The following is a 16,610-nucleotide window of genomic DNA, read 5'->3' as shown; positions in this document are numbered from 1 at the left end:
TGATTTAGTACTATTTGTTGTTGTTGGCAATGTCTTGTAATTATCGACATTATAAAATGAGTTTGTAGTACGAAACAAAGTGTGGAAGGGATATATGTGGTTCAAAGGTATCCTATTTTGGAGTATTTTCATTTGTTTATTAAAGTTGAGTTGTTGTAAAAGTTCTTGGAACCTCAGTCATTTGTTAAGAAAGACAACATGTTATTTGTTTGGTAGGTTTTGGCAGAAGCTAGGAAGTTGTAGTGAGGTGAATAAAGTTAGTGATATAGATGTATTGTAATTTGTATTGTTCACAAATTAATGCATTCCTTAGAAGTGAACGCCAGAGTTGTCTTTTCTTTCGTTTCTTTCTGATGGCTGGGTTTAATAATAGATACTTGTAGAAGAAGCAAAAGAAGTCACTGTGAGTTGCATTTGTGTATATATATATAATATAATATAATTCTATAGCAATCACTTTCCATAATATATATTTGGATATGCTTTAGTTGTGGCTGCAAGCTCTAATCGAAGCTCCCTTTCCATTGTTTTTTCTGGTGCCGTAGTAAATCCCTGTTCCTTTCCTTCCATCACCAGCATTCAAGCATAGATCAAACTCTACATACACGTCACCGCTGTAATGGCAGACAGTGTAGTTATCTTTGTTTTAGATCACTTATCTCAACTTGTGGCACATGAAGCTAATTTGTTGTATGGCGTGGAGGACAGGATCCAGTCCCTCCAGAACGAGCTTCAAATGATCAATGACCTGCTCAATACCTCAAAGAGCAAGAAGGGAATTGAAAATACAGTGGTGAAGCAAATCAGAGATGTGGCCCAACTAGCTGAGGATGTCATCGACACATTTGTAGTCAAAGTTGCCATTTACAAGAGGAGAACCATGCTGGGGAAGACGCTCCGTGGCTTCGGCCAGATTAGGTTGCGTCACGACGTAGCCAACAAAATAGACACGATCAAAACCACTCTAAAGGAAATACGTGACAACAAGGACAAATATGATGCTTTCAGAGAAAGTAATAATCAATCCACAAAAGAAGAGGAGGAAGAGGAGGAGAAGGAGAAGGAAAGGGCGCAAACACTGCACAAGCGAAGAAGAAATGTGGAGGAAGAAGGTGTGGTTGGCTTTGGCCATGACTCCAAGGTTGTCATCAACCGACTCCTGAAAGATGGTTCAAATCGTAACACTGTCTCTATCATTGGCATGGGGGGATTGGGTAAGACCACCCTTGCTCGAAAGGTCTATAACAGCAGCGAGGTGAAGCAACACTTCAAGTGTCGCGCGTGGGTTTATGTGTCAAACGAGTGCAGAGTTAGGGAGCTTTTGCTTGACCTTCTTAAGCATTTGATGCCAAATTTTGAACAACAATACAAAAGCAAAAAGAAAGGTGAGAAAAACACTGGAGACAATAGTAGTTTGAGTGAAGAGGAACTGAAAAAACTGGTGCAGAACAACTTGAAGAGGGAAAGGTATCTTGTGGTGGTAGATGATCTGTGGAAAAGACAAGATTGGGACAAGGTGCAAGATGTTTTTCCTGACAACAACAGAGGCAGCAGAATATTGATCACTAGTCGTTTGAAAGAGGTGGCCCTGCATACTTCCCATGATCTTCCTTACTATCTCCAGTTCCTCGATGAAAAAGAAAGTTGGGAGTTGTTTTGCAGGAATGTGTTTAGGGGTGAAGACTACCCTTCTGATTTGGTGGCTCTTGGAAAGCAGATGGTTCAAAGTTGTCGTGGTTTGCCGCTCTCCATCATTGTCTTAGCAGGGCTGCTAGCCTACAAGGAAAAGTCACACAGAGAATGGTCAAAAGTGGTGGGTCATGTTAATTGGTATCTTACTCAAGATGAGACCCAAGTGAAGGATATAGTTCTCAAACTCAGCTACGATAACTTGCCAAGGAGATTAAAACCATGCTTTCTCTATCTTGGGATATTTCCTGAAGACTTTGAAATCCCTGTCACGCCATTATTGCAAAAATGGGTTGCGGAGGGTTTTATACAAGATACAGGGAATAGAGAGCCAGAGGATATAGCCGAAGACTACTTGTATGACCTCATCGATCGTAGTTTGGTCCAAGTAGAAAGATTGGAGAGTAATGGAGGAGTGAAGACGTGTCGGGTTCATGATCTTCTTCGAGATCTTTGCATATCAGAGAGCAAAGAGGACAAATTTTTTGAAGTTTGCACGAACAATAATATTCTAATCCCAACAAAACCTCGTAGACTGTCCATTCACAGTAACATGGGTCATTACATTTCTTCAAGCAACAATGACCATTCATGTATCCGTTCCCTGTTCTTATTTGGCCCAACTTACCATCTTTTAGGGATGGAGTGGAGATGGCTTTCGAAAGACTTTAAATTGGTTCGAGTGTTGGATCTAGGACAAACATGGCTTTGGATTCCTTCTACTTTAAGGAACTTTACCCACTTAAGGTACTTGAGAATAGAAGCAACACCTCATCTTATATCTGTTCCAGCTTCAATACTTAAACTTCATAATTTACAAACCATAGATCTAGGTCATTTCAGGTTTGACATTCCAATTTCTTTCCCTGTCAAACTGTGGAAACTCAAGCATTTAAGGCATTTAAATACACCACGACCTATCAAGTTGCGAGGCAGTTGTTCTGGATCAGATGAAAAGATGTGGAATCTTGAAACCATTTCTTACCTTCTACTCAACAAGCAAGCAAAATCTCTGATAATGAAAGGAACATTCCCCAATCTTAAGATGATAGGGTTGAGACTAGCTTCTGAATATGAAGGTGAATTACCTAAATTGTTGCAGAGCCTACAACAATCAAGTCATTTGAATAAGTTAGAGATTGACCTCCACAAGAAGTATGACAAAATTGGCAAGCCGCAAGAACTGTTACAAAGCCTTGGGGAGTTCAATTGTCTAACTTTCTTAAAGATTAACAATGCTTCGAACCTTCTGACCTGTGTGCTCACATTTCCTGCAACCGTTACAGAGTTAACGTTGTCAAAAATTAACTGCATTACTGATGAGGGGATGAATGGTTTGGGAAATCACACCAAACTCAAAATTTTGAGACTTTCGGGAACTGTATTAGATGATGAGGATTCCTTTGACCTGAATTGTGTGGGAGGCAGCTTTCCACAATTAGAAGTGTTTGAAATGAGAAATTTGAAACTTCGAGAGTGGAAATTAGGCAATGGTGGAATGCCAAGGCTTCAAAGTGTGATCATCCGCTCTTGTACAAGGTTAGATGATCTCCCAAATGAACTATGGTCTTTGAATGACTTGAGAAAAGTGCAAGTAAATTATCCCTCAGAACAAATGACTGTGATGCTACAGAATTTGAAAATAAAGAATGAGGTTCAAATAGTAATAGAGTGTTAACTCGTTAGAGAGGATGAATATAATGATTGATTTTTTTAGTTTAAGAGCTATATATTGTATAAGGAGTAGAATTTTGTAATTTATTTCATTATATATTAAAAATTATATCGAAATATCATTAGTTATTTTTTTAATCTGTTATCAACTAATTTATACACTTGCTTTTTCTATTTTCAGTTTCAACTATTTATATACTAATTTACCTTTTTACCACATAACATATCAATAATCATAATAATATATGTAATATAATTATCTTTCTAACATTTTATATCACACTACTTATTTTAATGATTATACTATTCACAATATTCATTTCATTAGTTAACTAATAAATTTTAAAATATTAACCCTGATGGACACTATTTTTTCATATTAAAAGGTTTTTAATTGATTTACACAATGGCATATGTCTATTTAAAAATATGATATTTCATTTTATTTTAAATTTGTTTGAAAATATTTTACAATATTACGTCGTTGGAATAATAGAATACAAAATACAAAAAAATATAATTAAAATGATTGATCTTTAAATAAAAAAATATAAAAGTTTAAGACTAGTTAAAAATAAAAATGATAAATATTCGGAAATAATTTTTTAACAATAAAATAAAATAAAACTATAATTTATATGAAGTACCATATTAACGTATATGTATTTCTATAAGTTTATATTTATGAAGATAATTTAATCAAATATTTATAATTTAATAATCTTGTTTAAAAACTTTAGGCTGATTGTTTGACATCCAGTTATCCTTTTAACTTTTATCTTAACTTTCTAACCAATTTATCAAACACAGTTAAATAATGTATAATAAATTATAAATTAAATATTTTCTTAAACTTTGTTTTTTCATATTTTTAAAACTACTTTTCATTGTTATTTTTGAAAAATATTGTTTGGCTCGCTTTTTTAAGTGTGAATTATAATATCTAAAGTAATTTCTATTTTGGAGTTCAATAGAATAAATTAGATCTTCTTTTTCTATTAGATGAAATCATTATTTTAACTTCAATATTACTCTAACATAAATTCGATTATCACATTTATGGTACTAAATACATTGAAATTCAATAACATACACAATTTTAACTTAATTAACATATTTAATGGATTAAGAAAGAATTATGCATATAAATTAGGTTTAATATCAATTCTTAAAATCTGTAAGAAATTTAGTTATTCGAAACCATCAAAATAAATGTTTAAAATAATAATTAAAAAGAAATGAAAATGTTTTGAAACATAGATTTATTTGTAAGAACTCTTTAAAAAAAAATAAGTAATGTCATATTTAAGAATACTAATTTTTTCATTAATCTTCATCTCATTTTATACAAATAGCACTATAAGAAGATCATGAAATAGAAACCAATTTTAAAGACAAAAAATAATTAGTTGCTATAATGACTAAATTAGAGACCATTTTGGAAGCTAAATCAATTTTTGGTTTCTAAATTAGTTTTTATTATTGTTAAATGGTTTCTAAATTGGTATCTAATTATCAAGGTTTTATCTGTCAAATTTAGAAACTAAATAATTGGTAGTTAAAAATTTGGTAGCTAATTAGATACCAATTTAGAAACTATTTAACAATAATAAAAACTAATTTAGAAACCATTTTTTTTTTGTTTTTAAAATGGTCTCTAATTTAGTTACTATTACAATTAATTATTTTGGTATCTAAAAATTGGTTTTTATTTGATGATTTTTTTGTGTGCAGGTCACTGTCCAACATAAAAAAATAATTAAATAAATAAAATTTATAATTATTTTCATCCGCCAGTGCTTTAACAAAAAAAATAAATTATTTTTTAAATTTGTTGTCTCCTACAAGGTATAAATAAACATGTGGCTAGATAGATTAACTACTCATAAAATGTGGAAAAACAAAACAATCTCTTACAATATTATATAGACAAATAATCTAATACCCCATAAAGTAATTTAACGATTATCATACAAGTTCTATCGATGTCTACAGAGTTGGATTCTTTCAAAATATTTTTATTACAATTTATAGAAATACAAATATTAATAATATAAGGTTCAAAACAACAACCTAAAACCTTCCATAACCTCTGACACCTGTATGATCATCTACTCGTGTACATAGTACAGTCATCGCAGTTCACAACACAACAAGAAAAGTAAGGGTAAGCTAGCTAGTGAAAATAAAGTTTTATAATACACACAATTAAAACAAAAGAGAAAATCAAATTACATGGATCAATTTCTCAATTATTCAATCTTCTTCAAATTCCAACATAAAACAATCATATAGATCTCACATAGATCTATTCATGTAGGATATTCAACAAACAAAATAACAACTGACGCCTTCTGGAATACCCGTATTAAGTAAGTCCTACCACAAGACCCGTATTAAGTAAGTCCTACCACAAGACCTGTATTAAGTAAGTTCTACCAGAGACTAACACCTAATCCAAAGATTACCAGCGAATCCAAGAGAAAGGATCAGGGTAAGTTCAATACAACCCATGTTGTGCATCTCATATGTCATGGTGTGTATTAACTCCCCCATCAACTTCTCACCACCTGATATCTTTGTCTATATGACTTAGATAATCAGTGCTCGAAGATCACTACTACCACATAGACATCAATGCTTAATACACAAACAAACATCAGTCTATACATTGTCCCAAGTGTATGAATTCAATTCCATACCATTTTAATCATACAATATCATTCAAAACGCAATCCACAACATTAAAAGTTCTATTTAACATAAGAAAATAATACTTAAATACTAAATCATCAAAATCTAATATATAAACAAACAACACAATATATAAACAAACTACATCCCTACAAGAGAAATTGAATATTGGGATCACGTCCGCTCCACATCTAGATCTTCTAGTGTAGGATACTATTAAAAAATTAAAGTTAACTTTCCTTACATGAAATTTCTTATTCTGATGGAAATTCTACCTCAAAAAGGGAACCACTCCAAAATTTAGGAACCTAGAGCAAGTTGTCAAATATTACCAAATTTTAGTATGAGCTTAATCAAGTTGAGAGAAACACTTTTCTCAACTTACCCTACTAAAATGGATGACTAAATCATAGAGAAAAAAAAGATAATAAGAGATTTGTAGACTAAAAATGAACTTACTCTGTTTGAAAATCTAATCAAGTAGAAATGTTCCTTAACTCCTCATCAGCTACAGTGTTGTACGATCAGATTATAAAATAGATGAAATTTGAAAGAAAAAAATTAAGAGAGAAGGGAGAGTAGGGAAGTTGTGAGAGAGGGAAGGAATAAAAAGAAAAGAAGAAAAGGTGACGGTGTGAGGGGGTTATTTAGGGGTTACAAATAACCATATTATTTTTCAATGAATCTAATATGAAAAAAAGAGATTAAATAAAAAAAATTACAATTTGTAAGACAAATGATTTTATAGGAAAAAATATATATTAAGCAAAATTGATTTCAATTGTATTATATATAATAATAATATATGATACCTATACTTCATTTTAAAATTATTAAGCCAATCAATTTAAATTGGTTATATAAAAATATTATTTTATATTAGATAATAAATAAAGAAATTTGCATTGTTGATTAAATTCGTTTGAATTCACAGTACAAATAGTATTATTTATCAATGGTTTTATATATAACTACACCTCTTTTATGAAATTCATTTCATTTGAACATTTTCATTATATTTAAACTTTTACAAATTACATACCCTTAATTAGTTTCTTATTAGTTTTTCAATTATTTAAACTTTAAAATATATTACTGTAGAGAAAAGTATTATCAAACATTTTACATTTTTGTTCGAAGTTATTATCTTTTATAAATACAAAATTGGTGAAAGAGTAAACAATTTTTTAGTTTAATTGTGACTAGCATTCATAATTTCATAGAGATTAGGATAACATTAATTCTGCTTTTGGCTTCTTCTATTTGTTGTTGTTGGCGATGTCTTGTAATCATCGAATTATAAAATGAGTTTGTAGTACGAAACAATATATGTGGTTCAAAGGTATCCTACTTTGGAGTATTTTCATTTGTTTATTAAAGTTGAATTGTTGTAAAAGTTCTTGGAACCTCAGTCATTTGTTAAGAAAGACAACATGTTATTTGTTTGGTAGGTTTTAGCAGAAGCTAGGAAGTTATAGTGAGATGAATAAACATGTATTGTAATTTGTATTGTTCACAAATTAATGCATTCCTTAGAAGTGAACGCAGAGTTGTCTTTTCTTTCGTTTGTAGAAGCAGCTCAAGAAGTCATTGTGACTTGCATTTGTATATATATAATTCTATTGCAACCACTTTCCCTAATATATACCTGATATTCTTTAGTATGTGGCTGCAAGCTCCAATTGAAGCTCTCTTTCCATTGTTTTATCCGGTGCCTTAGTAAATACTTGTTCCTCTTCTTCTTCCAACACCGACCACAAACACAACATCCAAATCAAAATCTACTGGTGTAATGGCAGAGAGTGTAGTTTCTTTTGCTTTGGATCACTTATCTGAGCTTGTGGCACGCAAAGCTAACTTGTTGTATGGCGTGGAGAACAGGATCCAATCCCTCCAGAACGAGCTTCAAATGATCAACAACCTCCTCAACACCTCAAAGAGCAAGAAGGGAATTGAAAATACAGTGATGAACCAAATCAGAGATGTGGCCCTCGTAGCTGAGGATGTCATCGACACATTTGTAGCCAAAGTTGCCATTTACAAGAGGAGAACCATGCTGGGGAAGACGTTCCGTGGCATCGGCCAAACAAGGTTGCGTCACGACGTAGCCAACAAAATAGACACAATCAAAACCACCCTAAAGGAAATACGCGACAACAAGGACAAATATGATGCTTTCAGAGAAATTAATAATCAATCCACAACAGAAAAGGAGGAGAAGGAAAGGGCGCAAACACTGCACAAGCTAAGAAGAAATGTGGAGGAAGAAGGTGTGGTTGGCTTTGGCCATGACTCCAAGGTTGGCATCAACCGACTCTTGAAAGGTGGTTCAAATCGTAACATTGTCTCTATCATTGGCATGGGGAGATTGGGTAAGACCACCCTTGCCCGAAAGGTCTATAACAGTAGTCAAGTGAAGCAACACTTCACTTGTCATGCGTGGGTTTATGTGTCAAACGAGTGCAGAGTTAGGGAGCTTTTGCTTGGCCTTCTTAAGCAATTGATGCCAAATTTTGAACAACAATGCAGAAACAACAAGAAAGGTAAGAAAAACACTCGAGAGATTACTAGCTTGAGCGAGGAGGAGCTGAAAAATCTGGTGCGAAACAGCTTGGAGAGCAAAACGTATCTTGTGGTGGTAGATGACCTGTGGAAAAGACAAGATTGGGACGAAGTGCAAGATGCTTTTCCGGACAACAACAATGGCAGTAGGATATTGATAACTAGTCGTTCAAAAGAGGTGGCCTATGATCTTCCTTACTATCTTCCAATCCTAAATGAAGAAGAAAGTTGGGAGTTGTTTTGCAGGAAAGTGTTTAGGGGTGAATACTGCCCTTCTGATTTGGAGGCTCTTGGAAAGAAGATGGTTCAAAGTTGTCATGGTTTGCCGCTCTCCGTCATTGTCTTAGCAGGACTGGTGGCAAACAAGGAAAAGTCACATAGAGAATGGTCAAAAGTGGTGGGTCATGTTAATTGGTATCTTACTCAAGATGAGACCCAAGTGAAGGATATAGTTCTCAAACTCAGCTACGACAACTTGCCAAGGAGATTAAAACCATGCTTTCTCTATTTTGGGATATTTCCTGAAGACTTTGAAATCCCTGTTACGCAATTATTGCAAAAATGGGTTGCCGAGGGTTTTATACAAGATACAGGGAATAGAGATCTAGATGAGGTTGCGGAAGACTACTTGTACGAGCTCATCGATCGTAGTTTGGTCAAAGTAGCAAAAGTGGAGACTAATGGAGGTGTGAAGACGTGTCAGGTTCATGATCTTCTTCGTGATCTTTGTATATCAAAGAGCAAAGAGAACAAAGTTTATGAAGTTTGCACTGACAATAATATTCTAATCTCGACAAAACCTCGCAAATTGTCCATTCACAGTAAGATGGCTCACTATATTTCTTCAAGCAACAATGATCATTCATGTATCCGTTCTTTCTTCTTCTTTGGCCCAGATTACTATGTTAAGGGCAAGGAGTGGAAATGGCTTTCGAAAGGCTTCAAATTGGTAAGAGTGTTGGAGCTTGGACCAAAAAGTCTTTATAAGATCCCTTCTAATTTAGGGAACTTCATCCACTTAAGGTACTTGAGAATAGAAACAACACCGCATCTTAGATTTGTTCCAACTTCAATACTTAATCTTTGGAATCTACAAACCATAGACCTAGGTCCTTGGAGGTATGAGACTCCAATTTCTTTCCCTGCCCAGATATGGAAACTCAAACATCTAAGGCATTTGAATACACAAGGACCTATCGAGTTGCGAGGCAGTTGTTCAGGATCAGATGAGAAGATGTGGAATCTTCAAACCATCTCTGCCATTGTACTCAATAGCCAGACAACATCTCTGATAAAGAAAGGATCATTCCCCAATCTTAAGAGGATAGGGTTGAAAGTGGTTTCTGGAAACGAAGGTGAATTACCCAAATTGTTGGAGAGCCTACAACAATTAAATCATTTGTATAAGTTAGAGATTCTCCCTCGAGATAGGTATGATAGGAGTGTGGAAAGGAACAATTGTTGCAAGCCTGAAGAACTGTTACAAAGCCTAGGGCAATTGAGTTGTCTAAATGTCTTACATATTAGCAATTCCTGGGGCTTATTGAACTGTGCAGTCACATTTCCTCCAAACGTTATAGAGTTAACGTTGACAGGGATTAAATGCATTAGTGATGAGGGGATGAATGGTTTGGGAAATCACACCAAACTCAAATTTTTGAGACTTTTGGGAAAAGGGATTGAGTCTCAGGATTTCTTCGACCTGAATTGTGTGGGAGGCAGCTTCCCACAACTAGAAGTGTTTGAAATTGAATATTTGGCTCTTGGAAGGCGGAAATTAGACAATGGTGCAATGCCGAGGCTTGAGAGTGTGATCATCCACAATTGTCATAGGTTAGATGATCTTCCAAATGAACTCTGGTCTTTGAGTGGCTTGAGAAAAGTGAAGGTAACGAAACCCTCCGAACAAATGGCTCTCAGGCTACAAAATTTAATAAACAATAGGGTTAAACTCATCATAGGATAGGATGATGATGATGTCATATTTTATCTTAATAAATATCTTTGTTGAAAAGATAACAAATATATTTTGTTATTTGTCAAAGTAATTATAGAGAAATACTTTGATAATGTTACCAATTCTTTTTCAAATACTCTCTATCATAGTGTTAGATTGTCTAACACCAAAGAAATGATAATATAGATGATAAGCTCAAATGATCTCAAGTTGTTTTTCAACAAATTTAATAGTAAATCTAATCAAAATAGTATTCAAAATTTATGTGAAATTAAAATGATTAGAAATAATAATAAAGATAAAAAAGTAGTTGAGATAGATTAACTACTTACAAAATGTGAAAAAATAAAAAATTTCTTACAATATTATATGGGAGGATAACCATATTATTTCTCAATGAATCTAATAAGAAACAAAGAAATTAAATAAATAAAAAATACAATTTGTAAGACATATATTTTATAGGAACAAAAAAAATCCAAATATGAAACTTTTCACAGTCCACACATAAACTATAAGTAATATATTTTATAAATTAATTCTTGTGAATTTAAAGGTTACAAGATTAATTAAAGTTTCAAATGGGATTTTTAAATATGAGATCGTGTGTGGGAAAGGGAGAAGATGACGTTTTTCTCCTCCTTTTAATGAAACGGCGTGTTTCAATGAAACTATGTAAGTGAGATAAACATAAAAAGTTAAAGAAAATATATTAAGCCAAATTAATTTCAATTATATTATATTATATATATATATATAATACCTATATTTTATTTTAAAAGTATCAAGCCAATTAATTTAAATTAGTTATATAATAAAAATATCATTGTATATTAGATTCGAACTAAAGAAATTTACATTGTTGATTAAACTCATTTGAATCCATAGTAAAAATAATACTATTATCAATGATTTTATATATAACTACACCTCTTTTATACACCTCTTTTATGAAATTCATTTCATTTGAACATTTTCATTATAATTAAAATTCTAGAAATTACACACCCATAATTAGTTTCTTATTGATTTTTCAATTATTTCAACTTGAAAAGATATTACTGTAATTTTTTCAGTCAAAAAGTATTATCAAACATTTCATATTTTTGTGCGAAGTTATCATCTTTGTAAGTAGAAAACTGGTAAAAGAGTAAACATTGTGTTATTAATGAAGACACTACATCAAGGATTTCCCAGAAAACTAGAACAATTATTAATGAAGAAAATTTGGAAATTTAAAAAAGTCAAAGGAAAAAGTGTAGGAAAGTGCTTACATTGACCTTTGTGATGGGTTTAGGGTTTAATAATATTAGATACTTGTAGAAGCAAATGAAGAAGTCATTGTGAGTTGCAAATATAAATATTGTAAGGCAAATGAGTAGAAGGTGCAATGCGAGTGAGCAATATGCAAGAAAACGTTGTTTCGTGCTATATACTCCAAGGGAAAATGAGTGGAAGGTGCCATTTTGTACTTAAGGGGAAGCTTCTGATGCAAATGTAAAACCAAAACTCTTGAACCCACTTTCCCTTATATATATTTAGATATTCTTTAGTATGTGGCTACAAGCTCCAATTGAAGCTCTCTTTCCATTGTTTTATCTGGTGCCTTAGTAAATCTCTCTTTCTCTCCTTCCATCGCCCACCACAAACACAACATCCAACACAAATCAAAATCTACTGGTGTAATGGCAGAGAGTGTTGTTTCTTTTGCTTTGGACCACTTATCAGAGCTTGTGGCACGAGAAGCTAATTTGTTGTATGGCGTAGAGGATAGGATCCAGTCCCTTCAGAATGAGCTTCAAATGATCAACAACCTCCTCGATACCTCAAAGAGCAAGAAGGGAATTTCAAATACAATGGTGAACCAAATCAGAGATGTGGCCCACCTAGCCGAGGATGTCATCGACACTTTCATAGCCAAAGTTTCCATTTACAAGAGGAGAACCATGCTTGGGAGGATGCTCCGTGGCTTTGCCCAAGCAAGGTTGCTCCACGACGTAGCCGACAAAGTAGACAAGATCAAAACCACCCTCAACGAAATACGCGACAACAAAGACAAATATGATGCTTTCAAAGAAAGCAATAATCAATCTGCATTAGAGGAGGACGAGGAGAAGGAAAGGGCGCAATCACTGCACAAGCTAAGAAAAAATGTGGAGGAAGAAGGTGTTGTTGGGTTTGTCCATGACTCCGAGGTTGTCATCAAACGACTCCTGGAAGGTGGTTCAAATCGTAAAGTTGTCTCTGTCATTGGCATGGGGGGATTGGGCAAGACCACCCTTGCCCGAAAGGTCTATAACATCAGCAAGGTGAAGCAACACTTCAAGTGTCGTGCGTGGGTTTATGTGTCAAACAAGTGCAGAGTTAGGGAGCTTTTGCTTGGCCTTCTTAAGCATTTGATGCCAAATTTTGAACAACAATGCAAAGGCAAGAAGAAAGGTAAGAAAAATACTCGAGAAATTATTAGCTTGAGTGAGGAGGAGCTGAAGAATCTGGTGCGAAACTGCTTGGAGAGCGAAACATATCTTGTGGTGGTAGATGACCTGTGGAAAAAACAAGATTGGGACGAAGTGCAAGATGCTTTTCCGGACAACAACAAAGGCAGTAGAATATTGATAACTAGTCGTTTGAAAGAGGTGGCATTGCATACTGCCCATGATCTTCCTTACCATCTTCAATTCCTGAGTGAAGAAGAAAGTTGGGAGTTGTTTTGCAGGAAAGTGTTTAGGGGTGAAAACTACCCTTCTGATTTGGAGGCTCTTGGAAAACAGATGGTTCAAAGTTGTCGTGGGTTGCCGCTCTCCATCATTGTCTTAGGAGGGATGCTAGCCAACAAGGAAAAGTCACACAGAGAATGGTCAAAAGTGGTGGGTCATGTTAATTGGTATCTTACTCGAGATGAGACCCAAGTGAAGGATATAGTTCTCAAACTCAGCTATGACAACTTGCCAAGGAGATTAAAACCATGCTTTCTCTATCTTGGGATATTTCCTGAAGACTTTGAAATCCCTGTTACGCCATTATTGCAAAAATGGGTTGCGGAGGGTTTTATACAAGATACAGGGAATAGAGACCCAGATGATGTTGCAGAAGACTATTTGTACGAGCTCATCGATCGTAGTTTGGTCCAAGTAGCAAAAGTGGAGACTAATGGAGGTTTGAAGACATGTCACGTTCATGATCTTCTTCGAGATCTTTGCATATCAGAGAGTAAAGAGGACAAAGTTTTTGAAATTTGCACAAACAATAACATTTTAATCCCGGCAAAACCTCGTAGATTGTCCATTCACAGTAAGATGGGTCACTACATTTCTTCAAGCAACAATGATCATTCATGTGTTCGTTCTCTGTTCTTCTTTGGCCCATATTACTATATTCACGGGACGGACTGGAAGTGGCTTTGGAAAGGCTTGAAATTGGTTCGAGTATTGGAGTTTGGTTTAAACGGATTCGATAAGATCCCTTCCAATTTGGGGAACTTTATCCACTTACGGTACTTGAGAATAGAAGTAGCATATGTTAGATTTATTCCTGATTCAATACTTAACCTTTGGAATCTACAAACCATAGACCTAGGTCCTTCGAGGCGTAACGCTCCAATCTCTTTCCCTGTCCAAATGTGGAAACTCAAACATTTAAGGCATTTGAATACACGACGGCCTATCGAGCTGCGAGGCAATTGTTCAAGATCAAACGAGAAGATGTGGAATCTTCAAACCATCTTTTCTATTGTACTCAACAAGCAAGCAACATCTCTGATAACAAAAAGAACTTTCCCCAATCTTAAGAGGATGGGGTTGAGATTGGCATCTGGATACGAAGGTGAATTACCCAAATTTTTGCAGAGCCTACAACAATTGAATCATTTGAATAAGATAGAGATTCTCCTCCCAGATAAGAATGATACAGGTGTAAAGAACTCAATACATGAGAGTGTGGAAAGGAACAATGATTGCAAGCAACAAGAAATGTTACAAAGCCTCGGACAACTCAATTGTCTGACTGTCTTAAACATTAAGAACGCTTTGGACCTTCTAACTTGTGCTTTCAGATTTCCTCCAAACCTTATTGAGTTAAGGTTGTCAGGGATTAACTGCATTACTGATGAGGGGATGAATGAATTGGGAAATCTTGCCAAACTCAAAATTTTGAGACTCATGGGAAATGGAATTTGGTATGGAAATTCCTTCGACCTCAATTGTATCGGAGGCAGCTTCCCACAACTACAAGTGTTTAAAATGAAAATTTTGAAACTTGGAAACTGGAAATTAAGCAATGGTGCAATGCCAATGCTTCAAAGTCTGGTCATCAACTATTGTGAATGGTTAGAGGATCTCCCAAATGAACTTTGGTATTTGAGTGGCTTGAGAAAAATACAGATAACGGAACCCTCAGAACAAATGACTCGCATGCTACAGAATTTGGAAATAAACAATGGAGTTCAACTACTCGTGGAAGGTGATGACATAGGAATTCTAGGACTCCCAAAATATCTTGGGAATATAAGAAATATTCTTAGAAAAAATTTATAATTTATTTTATGTAAAGAAAAAAGTTTAACTAATTATTAAATATTAACAATATTTCAATCTTAATTCTATAACTTTAAACAATAGTTAAATATATTTTTATATTTTAGATATACAATATTATAATACTAATTTTTTCATAGAGTTAAATATTTTTGAAGTATTTGAAGATGAATAAGCGTTGTTTCATGATGATTTGAAGAAAATAAGACAATTGTGGGTAGCGTGATGTGAAAGGGGCAAAAGATTTGAATGAAGGAAAAATTAGGTGACGACGCGTCATATATTATTGCGGAAATTAATCCAATACCCTATTACTTTTTTTAAGAAACATTCTTATTTTTTAATTTCAATTTTACCCTTTATTTTTCGTTTAAACCCTTTAATGAATTTAGTGTGTCCTTAATAATTAACCAAAATAAATTAATTAACATATGTAGTATATCATTTAGTTTTTTTTTAATCTGTTATCAACTAATTTATACACTTGCTTTTTCTATTTTCAGTTTCAATTATTTTATGTATTGATTGACCTTTTTACCACATAACATATCAATAATAATAATAATAATATTATGTAATGTAATTATCATTCTAATATTTTTATATCACACTACTTATTTTAATGATTATACTATTCACAATATTCATTTCATTAGTTTACTAATAAATTTAAAATATTAACCTCTGATGGACACTATTTTTTCATATTAAAATGTTTTTAACCGAGTAACACAATACGTGTGTCTATTTAAAAATATGATATTTTATTTTGTTTAAAATTTTGTTTGAAAATATTTTACAATATTACGTCATATGAATGATAGAATACACAGTATAAAAATATACTTAAAATGATTGATTTTTAAATAGAAAATATAAAAGTTTAAGATTAGTTAAAAATGTAAATGATAAATATTCGGAAATAAATTTTTAACAATAAAATAAAATAAAAACATAATTTATATGAAGTACCGTATGAACTTATATATATTTCTATAATTCTATATTTATGATTATGAAGATAATTTAATCAAGTATTTATAATTTAATAATCTTGTTTAAAAACTTTCTGCTAGAGTTAATTGATTTTAAGCTAGTGGCTGATTGTTTGGCATCCAGTATCAGTTACCCTTTTAACTTTTATCTTAACTTTCTAACCAATTTTAATTTATAATAAAATATAAATTATATATTTTCTCAAACTTTTCTTTTCCATTCTAAAACTACTTTTGCCTTGTTATTTTTGAAAAAATTGTTGGGCTCAATTTTTTTTAGGATGGCAAGTTGAGTAATGAATACGAGCTCGATTCTCTGTTCCGTCCCACATAAAAGTCCGTCTGCAAGATTGTGGGTCAGCAGTCCATTTTTTTTTTTAGAAATTCAATAAAAATATTTTTATTTTTTGTTTTTGAAAAATTGTTAAATTGAACCTGTATTTACCATTATCAAACATCAATATTTTTTTTCTTCTATTTCAAACATAGTTTATCATCAATAATTCA

At 33.1% G+C, this 16,610-nt stretch overlaps 3 protein-coding genes across 3 annotated transcripts; all 3 read left to right on the top strand.

The window, feature by feature from the left end:
* Positions 1-550: 550 nt before the first annotated feature.
* On the top strand, positions 551-3,426 carry LOC137825816 (disease resistance protein RPP13). Its single transcript, XM_068631635.2, has one exon. The coding sequence runs from the start codon at positions 620-622 to the stop codon at positions 3,365-3,367; it is 2,748 nt and encodes a 915-aa protein (XP_068487736.2). The 5' UTR covers positions 551-619; the 3' UTR covers positions 3,368-3,426.
* Positions 3,427-7,837: 4,411 nt separating this feature from the next.
* On the top strand, positions 7,838-10,585 carry LOC150022946 (disease resistance protein RPP13-like). Its single transcript, XM_090296984.1, has one exon. The coding sequence runs from the start codon at positions 7,850-7,852 to the stop codon at positions 10,583-10,585; it is 2,736 nt and encodes a 911-aa protein (XP_090153110.1). The 5' UTR covers positions 7,838-7,849.
* A 1,569-nt stretch (positions 10,586-12,154) lies between these two features.
* Positions 12,155-15,121, top strand: LOC150022945 (putative disease resistance RPP13-like protein 3). The gene has a single exon (XM_090296983.1). It carries the CDS (start codon positions 12,262-12,264, stop codon positions 15,106-15,108), a length of 2,847 nt encoding a protein of 948 aa, XP_090153109.1. The 5' UTR covers positions 12,155-12,261; the 3' UTR covers positions 15,109-15,121.
* Positions 15,122-16,610: the final 1,489 nt, after the last annotated feature.

This window comes from Phaseolus vulgaris, chromosome 11 (assembly GCF_051622355.1).
Source record: "Phaseolus vulgaris cultivar YP4 chromosome 11, ASM5162235v1, whole genome shotgun sequence".
In the NCBI taxonomy this organism is placed as follows: Eukaryota; Viridiplantae; Streptophyta; class Magnoliopsida; order Fabales; family Fabaceae; genus Phaseolus; species Phaseolus vulgaris.
This window is presented reverse-complemented; position numbering and strand designations above follow the sequence as displayed.